Source organism: Callithrix jacchus, chromosome 2 (genome assembly GCF_049354715.1).
Source record: "Callithrix jacchus isolate 240 chromosome 2, calJac240_pri, whole genome shotgun sequence".
Taxonomy (NCBI): domain Eukaryota; kingdom Metazoa; phylum Chordata; class Mammalia; order Primates; family Cebidae; genus Callithrix; species Callithrix jacchus.
Window position 1 is genome coordinate 84,639,484 of NC_133503.1, and position 16,678 is coordinate 84,656,161.

At 43.1% G+C, this 16,678-nt stretch overlaps 1 protein-coding gene across 9 annotated transcripts in view; it reads left to right on the plus strand.

Moving 5' to 3' along the window:
• Nucleotides 1-3,482, plus strand: part of ZNF608 (zinc finger protein 608) — a 115,859-nt gene extending 112,377 nt beyond the window's left edge. For 6 of the 9 annotated variants that reach the window (XM_078365814.1, XM_078365818.1, XM_078365813.1 and 3 more), the window contains 2 exons: nucleotides 288-329; nucleotides 887-3,482. In XM_078365814.1, the coding sequence (XP_078221940.1) occupies nucleotides 288-321 (34 nt within the window). In that variant the 3' untranslated portion in view covers nucleotides 322-329; nucleotides 887-3,482. The remainder of the gene's footprint in view (nucleotides 1-287; nucleotides 330-886) is intronic. The other 3 variants (XM_078365816.1, XM_054252010.2, XM_002744648.6) reach the window with 1 other exon arrangement.
• Nucleotides 3,483-16,678: the final 13,196 nt, after the last annotated feature.

Here is a 16,678-nt window from a genome sequence, read left to right on the forward strand (position 1 = left end):
TAGTTCTAAAGAGAAAATGTCTTAATGGTTGGGAGGAAGCAAGTACGGGATTTTTAGACCAAAAACCTATCTCCTTGGGTTCTATATCATTATAATGAGTGTGTTTATTATGCCAATATGAGTTGCTTCACATGCAACTTAAAATTCCATGAACCTCATTCTATGAGGCTTATGTAGATGAGTAATTAACTGATTAGTTTTTCAGACAGTTGAAATTTTCTTGGCTTATCCTTACAGCATTGCTAAAATAATTCACCATGACTCCCTTTGTTTTATTATATTTAAAGACAAAGTCGCAAATGGAGACATTTATTTTCATAATGCTAAAGGTAACGTTTGCTCTTTGATATTTTAAATTATTCCTTAAGTTTTAAGAAGGAAAATTATTTAAAGGAATTAAATTATTAATATTATAAAATTAATATTTTTCACAATGGATATCATTACTTTGTGTTTATTCACTTTCTCTGGAATTGAATTCCACATTTGAATGGAATGAAAAATAAGCCTATCAGTCTTATAGTTTTCAGGTTTGCAGTGTCAAATGTTGATAGAGGCCAGGCACGGTGACTCATGCCTGTAGTCCCAGCTCTTTAGGAGGCTAAGGCAGGCTAAGCTGAGGTCAGAAGTTCCAGACCAGCCTGGCCAACATGATGAAACCCTGTGTCTACTAAAAATACAAAAATTAACTGGGCGTGGTGGTGTGCGCCTATAATTCCTGCTACTAGGGAGGCTGAGGCACGAGAATTCTTGAACCTGGGAGGCAGAGGTTGCAGTAAGTTAAGATTGTACCATTGCACTCCAGCCTGGGTGACAGAGTGAGACTGTGTTTCAAGAAAAAAAAAGTTGATTGAAGCCTGTGCTAAAGTTTGCTTTTCTTTTGCAGAGAATAACAAGATTGGAAATGTACATTGTCATGTGACTGGATCACATGGGAAGCTTTATACAGACATCAGTTCCATGGTGTTGATTTGAAATGCCTTAATGGCAGGCAAAAACCAGTCATTTCATTTTTGTAAATTACAGATTTTATCACAGAGTAACAAATGTTGCTGTAATTAAACTTCTGTTTTATATATATATATATATACGTATACATATCTGTATATATACATATATATATATATTATATATATATATATTCTTTACTTTTTGTATCAGTAACCAGGCTCGCACACACAGGGTCTGCTGCCACGTCGCAAACCACTCAGTAAAGGAAATTAAAAATGTATTTGTCATGTTGAAAAGTGTTAGCCAGAAAAGGCTACTTTCTTTCTTTTCCTTTTCCTTTAAAATTGTAAATAAATAATGTTATGTATCAGTGTGCCTGAACCTTGCATATCCTTCACATATTTCCCATAAGCCCCTCAGAAAGGCTAACTGTGATGATGACACTTTGGTACAATTTAGATGTCTATTTGGTGGCTCCTGTTAAAGATGCATCAGTGTAAAATGTTCCTGTAGTCACTCTTTGTACTTGTGTATTGTGGAAAAAATACTTTTGGAAGGCATGGGGTTGCCAGTACCACAAAAACTGTGTTGTATATAATGTAAAGATTAAAATGGGGAAATAATGAGCATCTGTGAATAATGAGGTGTCATTTTTTGATAATCTTGAATGGCAAATAACCCAATAGCCTGCGTACCAGAGACATCTGTGATTGTTCTATTACTTGAATAGTCCTACAGTCTTTTTTTTTTTTTTTTAATGTTTACAATTACCCAGTTTTAGAAGAGAGAGACTTTAATGCCATTGCCTGGTTACTTGTTTTATGCTGTAATCTAGTTTATTTTATGTAAAATGTATATTGAATGCTTTCCTTTTTTATACCTGCCTTAAATAATTTGGCAATCAGAATTAAAAAGGTTTTTTTTTTTTTTAAATAATGGCTTCTTGTCTGTCTCATGTTATTTTCTACCTGGCTGATAGTCATTCTAATTTTCAAAGAAGAGTTTCTTAATATTATTAATATCCAACATGAAACACAGTACATAGATAGTAACTTTTCGGATAAGATACATAGGCATAACAACCAAATAGTGTATTTAATTTGGTGAATGTATTCCCATTCACATGGTATTTACTGTAAACACGGAGCATGATATCACTAGAAATTGGTAGATACAGGTTTCTGTGGTATGGAATAATACTCCAAAGATGCAAATCTTAGGACATGTGGACAGTAGGGAAAATATGTAAAAAGTCATTCAGTAGCTGGACGCGGTGGCTCACGCCTGTAATCCCAGCACTTTGGGAAGCCGAGGCGGGTGGATCATGAGGTCAAGAGATCGAGACCATCCTGGTCAACATGGTGAAACCCCGTCTCTACTAAAATTAGCTGGGCATGGTGTCGCGTGCCTGTAATCCCAGCTACTCAGGAGACTGAGGCAGGAGAATTGCCGGAACCCAGGAGGCGGAGGTTGCAGTGAGCCGAGACCGCGCCATTGCACTCCAGCCTGGGTAACAAGAGCGAAACTCCGTCTCAGGAAAAAAAAAAAAAGTCATTCAATCATTTAGCTGTCATTACATTGATTTACTAAAATATTTTAAGCCACATTTTAACTGCCTCTTCCCCCACTTCTTTGCTTTGAACAAACACTGAGTGCCTGTTTTATCCCAAGCATAGTACAGGGTGCTGGCATATTACAGTAACAAATTCTTGTCTTTACAGAGCTTTCATTTTTTAGTGGGTGGGATAAACATATCATAAAATATTTAAATAATATACAATGCATTTTAGATGGCTGATAAATGCAATGAAGAGAAATGAAGCATGGGAGTGGGGCACAGTGAATGTGTGCTGGAGTTTGTAATTGTAAACAGAGTGGTCACTAAAGAGATGAGGGAGGGGCCAGGCGAGGTGGCTGACACCTGTAATCCCAGCACTTCGGGAGGCCAAGGTGGGCAGATCGCAAGGTCAAGAGATCGAGACCATCCTGGCCAACATGGTGAAACCCCATCTCCACTAAAAATACAAAAATTAGCTGGGCATGATGGTGCGCACCTGTAGTCCCAGCCACTCGGGAGGCTGAGGCAGGAGAATTGCTTGAAGCTGGGATGCACAGGTTGTAGTGAGTCATGTTTGTCATGATTGCACAACTGCACTCCAGCCTGGTGATAGAGTGAGACTCCGTCTCAAAAAAAAAAAAAAAAAAAAAAAAAAATTAGGAAGGGATCCATGCTGATGTCTTGGGGAACAGCACTATGGTAAGGTGGAAAAGCCAGTAAGTACCATAAGCCCCAAAGTGGGAGTGTGCTTTGTATGTTTGGACTGGTTAATTTCAATGCTTCATTCTAGCTGTAAGTTTTTATTATTTTACTATAATTGCTAATGACGGTTTACCACTTGGTATACTAAAAAGTTCTTTAAGCTGACAATTTGTCTTGGTATAATTTGGTTAGATCTACCTAGAGGCCTTTGCTTCACAAATGAATAGAATTTTGCAATCAAAAATAAATGTTTCCCTTGCTTTTGAAAGACCACCTTAAAGTGTTGCCTTTGCTGCTTGCCTTATACATCTAGTCCATGTTCTTAATAGATTTCACTAAGAAGGTGTTTTTCTGTTAGTTTTCAGTTTTTCTTGTGAATACCTTCCAAGTTATCATTTATAATAACATTGTTTATGGTATTTATTCCTACACATAAGAGTATTTCACATATTTTTCCTCATTTTTAAGCTATCAAAGCTTTTTAGTTTTTATGCGACATCTGGATTATCCTTGAAGACTTGAGGTAATTTGTCTTATACTAGTTAAGCAAGTATGTTTTCTCTGTTGAGAATACAGTTAGCAAGGGATCTGTTGGTTGCCTACATGCTGATCCAGTTCTTGACCAACGTCTTAACTGTCAAAGCACAGAAGCAGAATTAAGGTCAACTTACATCTTCACTAGCTGAATTATTATGTTCCTGTTGGTAGCTGGGTGATACCGTGGATTCCTGATGAGTTTTTGCTGTTAGTAATATATATGGAAGCCAGCCTTACCTTTCAGCTGCAAAATGACTAGATGTATGTTTATTACATACCAAGCTTTTAAAAATCACTTCTAATTAGGTGATTAAATAAATAGAGTTGTAAATAGGTGCATTGGACCATATTTAACTCTGCTACTGTAATAAACAGGAATGCTGATAAATACAAAGAGATATATGACCAAAAGCACATTGTGATTTGAATAGGTTCTTCCTTTAGGCTTTTACTGCAACATTATTCATGACGGTTTAGATTAATCACTAAATGAAGTTTTGTTTCTTCCTCTTACTGTTACAGTGTTGTCTTTGCTGATGACAAAGACATGAATTGCCAAAGGCCAGAGCTTATTTATGTTATATGTGCCATTTCTCTGGCTGAGTATATAGTCAGTACCAAATGGTAAATTAAAGATTCCCAAAAGACAAGCATACTTGGCTCCATTATATTACTATGATGAATCTGCCATTAATATGTTCTAATTGTTTTACTCTTATAGACATAAAATCAGTCCCCTTAGTGACTAATAATAGGGTTTATTGATTTTACTAAACATTATTCATTCCAGGCCTGCTCATATCAGCTTGTTCTGAACATATGCAAAAAGCCTGCAGTGCTGACACAGTGCAAATTAACTTCATGGAGAAATGGGAGTGAAGAGTTGTTTACAGCTGTGGTCCCATTGAATACAGAATATTAAAAACCAGGTAATAGGCTCCATATAGAACCATTTATTCCTAGATTAAGATCTCAGATGGCTTTTGCATGGAAACTTGCCATTGCTGTTCAGCCCAGGTCATTAACACTTGCAGAGTAAAAAGGCTGGCCTTATACATTCACACTGGCTGTGACCCTGATTTAGTGTGGTTTCAGCCCAAGGGTCTGTGAGTAACCAGAATGAATAGCTCTGATTGATGCAGGATAAAACAGCAGTTTAAATGATAATTACTGGTCATTTCATTCCTTCCCTGACTCTGAAAAAGAGACAAGACAGGCAAAGCCATTTATTATTGTTTTTGTCACTCACCGCAGTCATCCATCCCCTGCTTCTTGCAGTAGGCTAAGTCATAAATGTTGTTTACTTTCAGTTAACTTTAGAAAACAAAGCAAAGCCCCCAGTCTGACTTAGCAGGGCCTCTGCTACTGATTCTTTTTGATTTTTCTTAACAAAATCACTCTTTAAAGCAAGGAGTTAGTTCTCAACCTTGACACTATTGGCATTTGGGACCAGATAATTCTTATTTTTTCTTTCTTTTCTTTTTTCTTTTTTTTTTTTTTTTGAGACAGAGACTTGTTCTGTTGCCCAGGCAGGAGTGCAGTGGTGCCATCACAGCTCACTGCAATCTTCACCTCCTGGGTTCAAGTGATTCTCCTGCCTCAGCCTTCTGAGTAGCTGAGATTACAGGCATGTGCCGCCACGCCCAGCTAACTTTTGTATTTTTATTTCAGATGGGGCGTCTCCATGTTGGTCAGGCTGGTCTCAAACTCCTGACCTTGTGATCCACCCGCCTTGGCCTCCCTAAGTGCAGGTATTACAGCGTGAGCCACCGTGCCCAGCCTGGGACCGGATAATTCTTTGCTGTGAGGGAACTGTTCTGTGCATTGCAGGATATTTAGCAGTTGTGACCTCTACTCTGGAGATGCCAGTAGCAACCTCCCCCACAAATTGTGATAACCAACAGGTCGTATGAAATTTAGAACTCCTGCCTAGCCCCTGCCCCACAGGTAGAGTGCTGAGTTCTATTGTTCTTTGTTGCTTTTGGAGATAGGAAAGCCGTCCATGGTTCCTTGTAACTCCATGTAAATAAAATGGGGATGCTCATTTGACCCATGTGGATAAAAGTGGCCCAGATTTCCAGCTCTTTAAAAAGAATTGGATGATCCAGACTTTAACATAATAATTAGTAGTTCTTTTAGGTTGAAGATAAATTCAATTTAAAAACCACATCTGAGGGCTGAATTCATTTCACAGCATGTCAATTAGCAACGCTAGCCCGCTAAAAGCACATATTATTTCTTCTGGAATGAAGGCTGTCAATGGAAAACCTGGAAAAATGGATAAATCTTAATTGAGCTGCTGGGATTGAACTCAGATTTTCTTCACACAGGGAGAGGCATTTCTTTCATACACAGGAACAAACTTTGAGAGATTCTTACATACACTATACATTTCAGTGAAGTTTTTTTTTCACTTAGACACTTGAAAATAAAATGAAACATCAAAATCTGCGATATGGAGAAAGTTAAGGTGTCCAGGGCTGTCATGAGCACAAGACATGATAACACGCATGGACAAGTCTAGGTGTAGGTCTGATCAGACTGGCCTGACCCTTGGCCAGCTGTTGGTCATGTTCCTGTCCACCTGGAATGGCAAGTAGTACGATGGGACAAAGCTTCTTCCCTGTGTCCATAACAGAGGTGGCTAATCCTTGCAGTGTTCCTTCCACCTGAATGCGTGTGAGACCTCATAACTTCCTCAGTGCAGCTTTCCCAGTAGCCCCTAAAAAACAGACCAAAGTTGACATGCAAGATGAAGGCCTCTGCAAGAAGCTAAGTTCTTATGGAACTAACTCATGACCCTATAACTTTCAAGGGTGTCACCCTCACGCCCCCCAATTTGAGGCAAGGAGACTTAACATAGCACTATTCTTCCTTTCAACTGTTTTCACTTAGACATTGGAAAATAAACATCAAAATCTGCGATATGGAGAAAGTTAAAGTACCCAGGGCTGTCATGAGTATAAGGCATGATAACACCCATGGACAAGTCTAGGTTTAGGTCAGAATGGCCCAATTATTAGTCCCATTTTAGAGCTGGAAAAACTGAGGCACCAAGGTGAAGTCATTTGCCCGAGTTGACATCACTATGTAAGTGATAGGACCATAACCACTATTCTATGCTCCAGAAAAGGGATAATAACTTCCAAAGTGATTTATTCACCTTCAGCGTTTTAAAGCAACTGTGATGTCTTTAGTCAGAAAAGCTGGGGAACCAGAATCGTTACTTATTGAGCCAATTTTCTACTGATTTATGGAGGTGTTACCTTTTTCTTTTACTTTTATGCGGTCATCACATCCTCTTTGACCCTGCTGTCACCCTATTATAATGATCTTTGATTAGATAGAGTCTGTCCAGTGTCATCGCTTCATCTCAAGGTCACCTGATTAGCTTGCAGTTCCATGTGCAATCTTCATTCCCCTTTACCAGGTAACAACAGATTCACAGATTCTGGGGATTAGGACAGGGACATCTTTGGGGGCTACCACTCTGCCTGTCACACCACACAACACAAATGCCTTTCTGCCTGGGGAGTATTAACATGGTGATCATAGTATAATAATTCTACTATATAATATAAACATTGCAACTGGTGTAATGACCATCATCAAAATTACAATATATTTACTTTGTACTTCATATGTATCAACTCATTTAATTCTCTAACCACCCAATTACTATTCCCATTTTAGAGCTGGAAAAACAGGCAAAGTAATTTGCCCAAGTTCAAACCACTAGGTAAGTGACAAGACCATAATTACTAAGCTATCCTGCTTCAGAGAAGGGATAATACACTGCCTAGGGAATCAACAAGATTTTCCTTTGCTTAAAGTGCGTATTATTTCAGAGGGGCAAATAAGGGAAATACAGTGTGTCTCCAGGCTGCTCTGAGACAAAGCCCCTGTGCAGCCTGAGCTGGAGCCAGGCATCGAACCCTGGTTACATTCCACATTCCAGGCCCAGGATTCTGAGAGCCTAGCAGCTCCTCAGTGTACTGCTGGCAGAGGTTGCTGAAAGGGTTACTTTTTTTTTTCCTCATTGTCATGGTGGCCCTGGCCTTTTTAAATACTCTACCATATGTATACAAGAGTTAGACTTCATGGGAATTTATGGTGCTTGGGTGTTAGGCCAATGGGAATGCTGGTGCTTTTGTGGTTCTGGCAGAGACTGTCATGGGTTTTTACAAAGGGTCATTCCATGTTCTGACAAAGGGCCTCAAATTTGCACTTTTTTTTTTTTTTTTGAGATGGAGTCTCCCTCCGTCACCAGGCTAGAGTGCAGTGGCACGATCTAGGCTCAATGCAACCTCTGACTCCCTGGTTCAAGTGATTCTCCTGCCTCAGCCTCCAAGTAGCTGGGATTACAGGCATGCGCCACCACACCCTAAAATTTTTGTATTTTTAATAGAGACAGGGTTTCACCATGTTAGCCAGGATGGTCTCAATCTCCTGACCTCATGATCCACCCACCTCGGCTCCCAAAGTGCTGGGATTACAGGTGTGAGCCACTGCACCCAGCCCAAATTTGTACCTTATCTACAAATAATGTCATTCTTACTGCCTCAGGGGATTTTTGAAAATATTAGAAAGAAAGATGTTCAAACCTCAGCTTTAACTCTTTTAACATCCTCCCCTAACCAGATCCTTCTCCAGTGTATTTTGTGTGTACTGAGGGACAAGGGAATACGTGAAACATACTTATTTGCAAGATATAAACATTTCAATTATAATTTCTGCAACCTTATATTGAAATTGCTTCTTTATTTCAATATGGTAAGAACCACAGAAAATGAATGCCTAGATTTTTCTTGGCCCCTGAGAGGAGTTTTCTCTAAATAATAAGTGTTGGGGGAAAATACAGAAATTGAATGAAAAATTCTTCCTAAAAAGGGCGGCAGGGACCAGTGAATTAAGGCATCCTGGCCCCATTTAATCACTGGAGGTTACTGAACTATAGATCTGAAAGAGAAAGTAGTTCCATCTTCCTCATCACTCTCCAGAGAAGGCGGTCCAGCCACCCAACCTGTCCTCCTAGACCAGATTGGAATTTTCCAGGGTTGGGGAGGGGATAGAATCCCTATCCTAGTGGGGATGACCTTTCAGCGTAATAACCAGGAAGAGGGAGATTGTCTCTAGCAAGGCTGGTGTACAGCTGGATGTTTTCAGCTGCCTGTAACAGAAACCATGACTGAAACTGCCATCAACTATAAAGAAATGTGTTCTCTCCCCTGACATGAAGCCAAGAACAGGGTGAGCTCCAGACATCATCCTTCATGCTACTGGCTCTGCTTCTCTGGGATACTCTTTGCCTGGTCTTCCTTGGCCTTATCTCCTGTGTTACGGCCACAGGAGTTCCAGATCTCTGTGTGGAGACATCAATGTCCACGGAAGAGAACTGTGTCTTCCTGTGTCTCTTAGGAAGGAAGAAACCTTCCTCATCCACCTCTGCCAGGCATCATTCCCATATCCTTGTTCAGAACCAGGCTACATGCTCACTCTGAAACATCACTGCAAAAGAATGGGATTGGCATGAGTTCCTCAGGCATGGGAGGAGTGGCTCATGGTGTAGAACTAGGATTCTGCTGGGGAGAATGAGGAAGGGCTCGGATGTTTCGTTGTCTGAGGTACGAACCTTTCATTGTGGCCGGTGGGATGAGGTAGATTCTCCTAGTGTCCTCTCAGTTCTCTTGAGGTGTAAGTCTGGGATGGGTGTGGGTGGGAGGCAGACCGTTGTTTGCACTCCAGCAGGACTCAGACCTTCCACTGTAACTGATTTTTCCATAGAGAATCTGGTGATTGGGCAGAAATAGACTAGTGGGCACAGGGCTGTACTGAACACACTGTTCCGACGGGACATGAAGAGATTCCGAAACCTGCTGTCTTTCTTTTCTCTCTCTTTTATGACACAGCTGAGTAAGACTCTATGGGTAAGAAGAAAGGTGCCACTGTCTTCTACCACTCCCTAGCGTGTACACACACACTCTCTCTCTCTCTCTCTCTCTCTATCTCCCCGCTTCAGAGATTCCCCAGAACTTACAGCCTATAAGAAAACAGGGACCTACCTTTTCCCCAAAGGAAGTTCTGCACTCTGGAGAGAAAAGAACTCAGGACTATTTTTACTAGAATGTAAGGAGAGGTGGGTGGAGAGGAGAAGGGACTCAAATGTCAGGAAGGGCAAGCGCTGAGCCCTGGTATACCAAAAGAGGAAACAGAAAGGACATATTAGCCCACTGGCAGAGGGAGAATCTCAAGAAAAAGGGAGATTCCTTTAGGAGCGAGAGAAACCAGGCTTTAGCTTGGGGTCACTGACTTAGAGTTATCAAGGTTAGGAAAGAGCCTTGACCAAGTCTCAGAAAACCATCTCACTCTTGGTGGAAAGGGAAGAATCGGTGGTCAGCCCCTAGAAGTTCCACTTGGGTGGGGGCAGAATCCTCCCTGCCTTTGCCCCTCTCTCCACTCTCAGAGGGCAGAGCAGAACATGTCTGGTAGGGAAAGAGATAAAGAACTGTCCCCATTTTCCTGCCCCTCCACCAAACTGAATTAGTCCCTGATTGGGTAAATGGTGGGCAAGCGACTCACCCAGCAGATCTAGTGACTGCAAACCCTTGGGGTGGGATTAATTCCTTCAAAAGAAGGAATTTTGAAAGTAGGTGAGCAGGACATGAGGCAGAATTCATTCGGGAAGTATTTCCTGACACCTAGGGACTCAGTGCCCAAGTCCTATGTCCTGGGCACTGTGTTCCCAGGCCCTGCCCTCTCTCACTTATAGACAGAATGCAGCAGCCCCCTCCCACCTCTGGAGAACAGATAGATGTCTCCGTAGAGCTGAGCAAAGCTGAACTCTGCAGACCTAGTGCTGGCCAAGAAGGTCTGCATGAAGACAGGCACTCACTGTGAGACTCTGCTGCAAAAGCTCATCAACCTGGGAGGCCACTGTGCTCAGCCTCAGAAACCCCCAGGTGCCATGTGTCTACCACCCCTGGCCCCCACCATCTCCTCAGTGATAAGATACTGGGAGGCAGACCATAAAAGGTGGATTCTGTGACAACAGCTTGATGACCAGACTGTCCCGCAGTCAGGGCTGGCTGCCTCTGAGGAGGGCTGAAACAGGATGACTCATGGAGAGGCCCCAGCAGGCAGCCAAATGAGCCTCTGACCCTGTGGTGCTGTGGACTGGGCCATAAAACGGGCCACTGGGGAGTCACAGATGTGCCCAGAGGTAGGGAGATGGGATGACTCACTCCACCCCTGTCAGGCACCGGCAGGAAGCTGAGGAGTGAGAAGTAGAGAGAGAGCCACCTCCGAGCTAGCCCAGTGCCTGCTAGCAGATAGCTTCTAAATGGCTTCCAGCCTGACTGTCCTCATGCTGTGGCAATGTAGCTTCTGGAAGCCTATGGGACCCTGGGGACATTCCTATGACTGACTCCAGTGGGTGAGGTGTGCTCGGGGTATGTAAGTGACCAAGCACCTTCCAGGTCAGCTAGAGGGACTCCCTTGTCATCATCCGGTGGTGGAAACTGATGAACTGATACCTAGCTAACATGAATTCGCTACCCTCCTGGGAGGCCGAGACTCTCTAAACTTGTCCCACTCGATGTAAGCAGCTCTGCAGGCCTGGAAGCCTCCCGCTTAATGCCTAGCAGGGTTCCCCTGTGCACCTCCTGCTTTCCAGGGACACCATGCCTTGGTCGAGGACATTGAAGGTGTCAGTCACATAAATCTATTCAAGCAAACGTAAGCAAAGTACAGATTTCATGCAAGAGCAGAGGGGTTCTTACATGAGCAGGGATGCCAACTGTGTCCAAGCCACATGGGGGCTGGCACTGGGTGGGACCTGGGAGGTCTAGGCAGCATGGAAGCTTCTCTCTCAGACACATCTTGGCTTGTTTTATCTGCTCTTGCTTCTCCTCTGCCTCGTTCCTCTCTGCACACTGGCTCTCTCTGATTCTCCAACCACATGACCTCGCCTGACTGGCACTACTGTCATCTCTCAGCTAGAATTGCAGATTCTCAAGAGAAAGGTTGGAGGTGGCAAGGCTTGGGGCCCACAGGATCGAATGAACTTGCTGAGGGAGTGGAGGCTGGGCAGTGGGGGGTGGGAACAGGTTGCTGAGCTGGCTCCTCCTTTTGGCTTGTTTTGACTCCGCCTACACCACTTTCATCTAAGCCCTTTGTCGAAGGAACATTTATGGTCAGGAGCAGAAGATCATGCAAAGTAGCTTCATTACAAAGAAGGTTTATTGAAAACATAAGAATCTGTCTCATACTATCCAAGGATAGGAAGAAAATTGGCCTAGTGATTGTTGGCATCTAGAAAATCCCTACATCTCCCTCGAATATCTCATAACATCTCACCCCTTCTTCTCTTAGTGTATCTGTCCCATTCTCCTGCTTCTGCTGACAAACTGTTTCTACCTCTTTGTGTCTTCCCTGTTCTTGTCATTGAACGTGGCCTAGGAGGGCTACAGAGCTCATGAGAGCTCATTTCTCACCATCATTTAACTGACCTAGCCTTTCAATTTGCATGCCAAATTCCTGTGCCACGTGTGGTGGATTTCTGTCCATGGAATAACCATATGTGACTGGGCCAGATTTGGGAGAGGTGTATGAAATTACGCAGGACTGTCAACTCTCCTGTGATTTAGGAGACCCCAAGGGTTTTAGGAGCTCTGATGCCAGCAATCGGGGGGTGGCCCAGACAAAGCAGGCCGAGGAGCTGCTTACATTAAGTGGGACAAGGTCAGAGATTCTCGGCCTCCCAGGAGGATAGCGCATTCCTGCTTATTTTTTACACCACAAAAATAGAAATGCCTCTCTTCTCCCTGAGTACTTCCTCTTTTGTCCTGCTTTACTTTTTCCGTGTTGTTTACCACCAAATGGCATGTTATACACTTGTTTGTGTATCTGATTATGGTCTTCTCCTCCCATTAGTATGTAAACTCCGTAAGAGCAGGGACCTAATCATTTTTTCTTACTGTTCTAGCTCCAGCATCCAGAATAAGGTTTCGCCTAAAACAGGCACTTAATAAATTTTGTCAAATGAATGAGGAGCAAATGTCATGTCAGGTTAAAGTAGAGATGCCATTGATCTGCCTCCTTTCTTTGAGAATCTGCCTCACCCACAACCTCTAGAAGGATTTTTTCATAATGGACCTTTTGGACCATATTTAACTTTATGCTAATGAGGTTACTTTTGGTGGTCCCTTAGGTAGCTTCAGGAAGGAGCGGGTCATCAGAGGAACGAACCACATGATTAGACAGTTGGAACTTTTAGAAGGAAAAAGGACTAGAGATTGAGTCTAGTCACCAATGGCTAGTGATTTAATCAGTCCTGACTGTACAATGACCCTTTCATAAACATTCTTCCATAGGCCGGCCACAGTGGCTCACACCTGTAATCCCAGCACTTTGGGAGGCCGAGGCAGGCAGATCACAAGATCAGGAGTTTGAGACCAGCCTGACCAACATGGTGAAACCCTATCTCTACTAAAAGTACAAAAAAAATTAGCCAAGCATGGTTGGTGTGTGCCTATAAACCCAGCTACTGAGGAAGCTGAGGAGCAGAATCGCTTGAAGCCAGGAGGCAGAGGTTGCAGTGAGCTGAGTGCAGTGGCACCACTGGATTCCAGCCTGGGTGACAGAGCGAGACTCCATCTCAAAAAAAAAAAAAACCACACACACACACAAAAACTCTTCAACAACAAGGTTTAGGGAGCTGGTGAACTGGTCTGCTGACACGTGCTGGAAGGTGGCATGCTGGAGAAGGCATGGAAGCTATGTGCCACCCCGTCTCCATATCTTGTTTCCTATATCACTTCTATTTTGCTGTTCTGTGTTGTATTCTTCATAATAAAACTGAGATTATAACTCTTTTCTGAGTTCTGTGAGTCAGTTTTGCAAATTATTGAACCACAAAGGAATCATGAGAAGACTCAGATTTGTAGTTAGCAAATAGAGATGCAGGTAGTCTAGGGACCCCGTTTGTGGCTGGCATCTGAAGGGAAGGAAGTCCTGTGGGACTGAATCCTTAACTCTGTGGGTCTGAACTCACTCCAAGCAATGTTTGAATTGAAGTAGATTGTCGGACACCCAGTTGGTGTTAGAAAATTGGAAATTTGTTGTTGGGAAAATGATGTAGTTTTCTGTAGGAGGTTCAGGGAAGAGACATCTGAAGGAGCTAAAGGAGCAAGTCATGCAGGTGTCTGAGGAAATGTTTTAGGCAGAGGGAAGAACAGGTGCAAATCCTGGGGTGAGAATGCGTCTGCAGTGATTAAGGGAAAGCATGGAAAGCAGTGTGGCTGGAATACAGATGAGGGGCAGAATGGCAGGTGAGGTGTTGTGTGGACACAGCCTTGGGGCAACAGTAACCTTCAGCTACACAGCCAGGCATGCTATCCTGTAGTGGTGGGACAGGCAGCTCACACATTTAAGATGTGCAGATCAGAGTTTGTTGAAGCATTTCAAACTAAAGCATACAGGGGGAAGCAAGTTGAATAAAATGGAGTGGGGGCCAGGCATGGTGGCTTTTATGTGTAATCCCAGCATCACAAGAGGCCAATGTGGGAGAATCACTTGAGTCCAGGAGTTCAAGACCAGCCTGGGCAATGTAGTGAGACCTTGTCTCTAAAAAAAATTAATTAAGTGGGTATGGTGGTGAATACCTGTAGTCATAGCTACCTGGGAGGCTGAGGCAAGAGGACTGAGGCCATGAGTTTGAAGCTGCAGTGAGCTATGATTGCACCACTGTACTCCAGTCTTGGCAAAAGAGTCAGACCCTGTCTCTAAAGTAAAAAAAAAATGTAGTAAATTAACACACCTAGCCTGGGGAGCACAAGCAAATGGAAGGGTCACATAATCTGAATTCAGGGTTACTCAGTGATCATATATCTTGTCTGTCCGTGGTTATGAGGGCCGGAGTAGAGGACGAGGAAGATGGAAGTCTTCCTGACTCCTCCTGGAGTCAGCACATGCCTGTTCTATTGGAGGGCCTAGCAAAGGGCTGCAGCATTAGCCTGATGAGCAGTTAAGGGCTTTATCTGCATCTCCAAGATAGAGGGCAGCTGAGGCCCTACATGGGTGTCACCAACAAGGGGCTGAAATAAGACTTCAAGGATAGTGAATGCTTCATGATCTCACTGATATTTAGGATACAATGTATATTTAGTGCCTTATGTTTCTCATGTATATTTAGTGTATCATGAATATTTACTATTTACTTGGTTCTTCCCTTCCTTCCTAAGGTTCACACATATTGCTCTACTTACTTTATTCATCTAACATATCTCCCCGGTAAATAATTTAATTACCTATGCCTAGCACATCTACTGATTTGCCTCCATCTCATTTATTTCTTTGCCTTCTCTAACACAACGGAACATTTTCAATTCAAACAATGGTCTTTGCATGAGGTCTCAAGAGTTGTGTGTGTGCTTGGGTGGGGAAATTGATAAATTAATTAGGATCTTATATATTCTTGTAAGAACTTCATTTTTACTTTATTATTATTTTTTTGAAATGGAGTCTTGCTCTGTCGCCTGGGCTAGAGTGCAGTGGTGCGATATCAGCTCACTGCAATCTCCCCCTCCTGGGTTCAAGAGATTCTCCCACCTCAGCATCCCAAGTAACAGGGATTACAGGCACCCACCACTGCACCCAGCTAATTTTTGTATTTTTAGTAGATACGGGGTTTTACCATTTTGGCCAAGCTGGTCTCGAACTCCTGACCTCAGGTAAACCACCTGCCTTGGCCTGCCAAAGTGCTGGGATTATGGGTGTGAGCCAACACGCTTGGCTTGTTTTTACATTAAAGGGAATAAAGAAGCTGCCTGTTTAGATGATTCTTTATTACACGAATGGAAGATTTTAGGAAAGGCAGAAAGCAGGAAAAATAGAAGAAGGTGCCAGCTGCTTCTTTGTAGAGTGGTGTCTTCTTTTTTTTTTTTGAGACGGAGTTTCACTGTTGTTACCCAGACTGGAGTGCAATGGCACGATCTCGGCTCACCGCAACCTCCTCCCCCTGGGTTCAAGCAATTCTCCTGCCTCAGCCTCCCGAGTAGCTGGGCCTACAGGCACGTATCACCATGCCCAGCTAATTTTTGTATTTTTAGTAGAGACCGGGTTTCACCTTGTTGACCAGGATGGTCTTGATCTCTTGACCTCATGATCCACCCGCCTCGGCCTCCCAAAGTTCTGGGATTACAGGCGTGAGCCACTGCGCCTGGCCTAGAGTGGCGTCTTATAAAAGCTGCTGAGAATGTGAGTTATGGGTGGGTGGCTGGGGGGAAGGATAATGGGTACTAATTTCACTTGTTGACTATCAGCCATTCCAATTTTGCAAAGACAGCAAGGTGAGAAGAAAGTGTGCGACAAGGCAGCCACCTCAGGATGAAAGAAGAGACTAGGCAAGAGCGGACATGAGTCCGCCTGGAGAGCAGATCCAGCCTTCTCTGGAAGGAAGTTTAATAGAAGTCTGCAAGACAGGAGGAGATAAATTAGCACCTTTCAGATCAAGGGACACTGTTGTTTTTAAACTGATTGTTCAATCTTTACTATAAATTGGGCTTTTCCCCCAAGCTGTCCTATATCAGTTCATCCTTATCTATTTCCTTCTGCCCATTTGCATAGATTTTGAATGATATGATATTTTCTACTTTGCACTACTTCATTATTTGAGTTAGCTGGAACAGAGAACACTAACATATTTTCTACTGATAGAAATGTTGGGCCAGGAGCGGTGGCTCATGCCTGTAATCCCAGCACTTTGAGAGGCTGAGGCAGGTGGATCACCTGAGGTCAGGAGTTTGAGACCAGCCTGGCCAACATGGCAAAACTCCATCTCTACTAAAAACACAAAAATTAGCTGGGCATGGTGGTAGGAGCTTGTAATTCCAGCTACTTGGGAGGCTGAGGCAGAATTGCTTAAATCCAGAG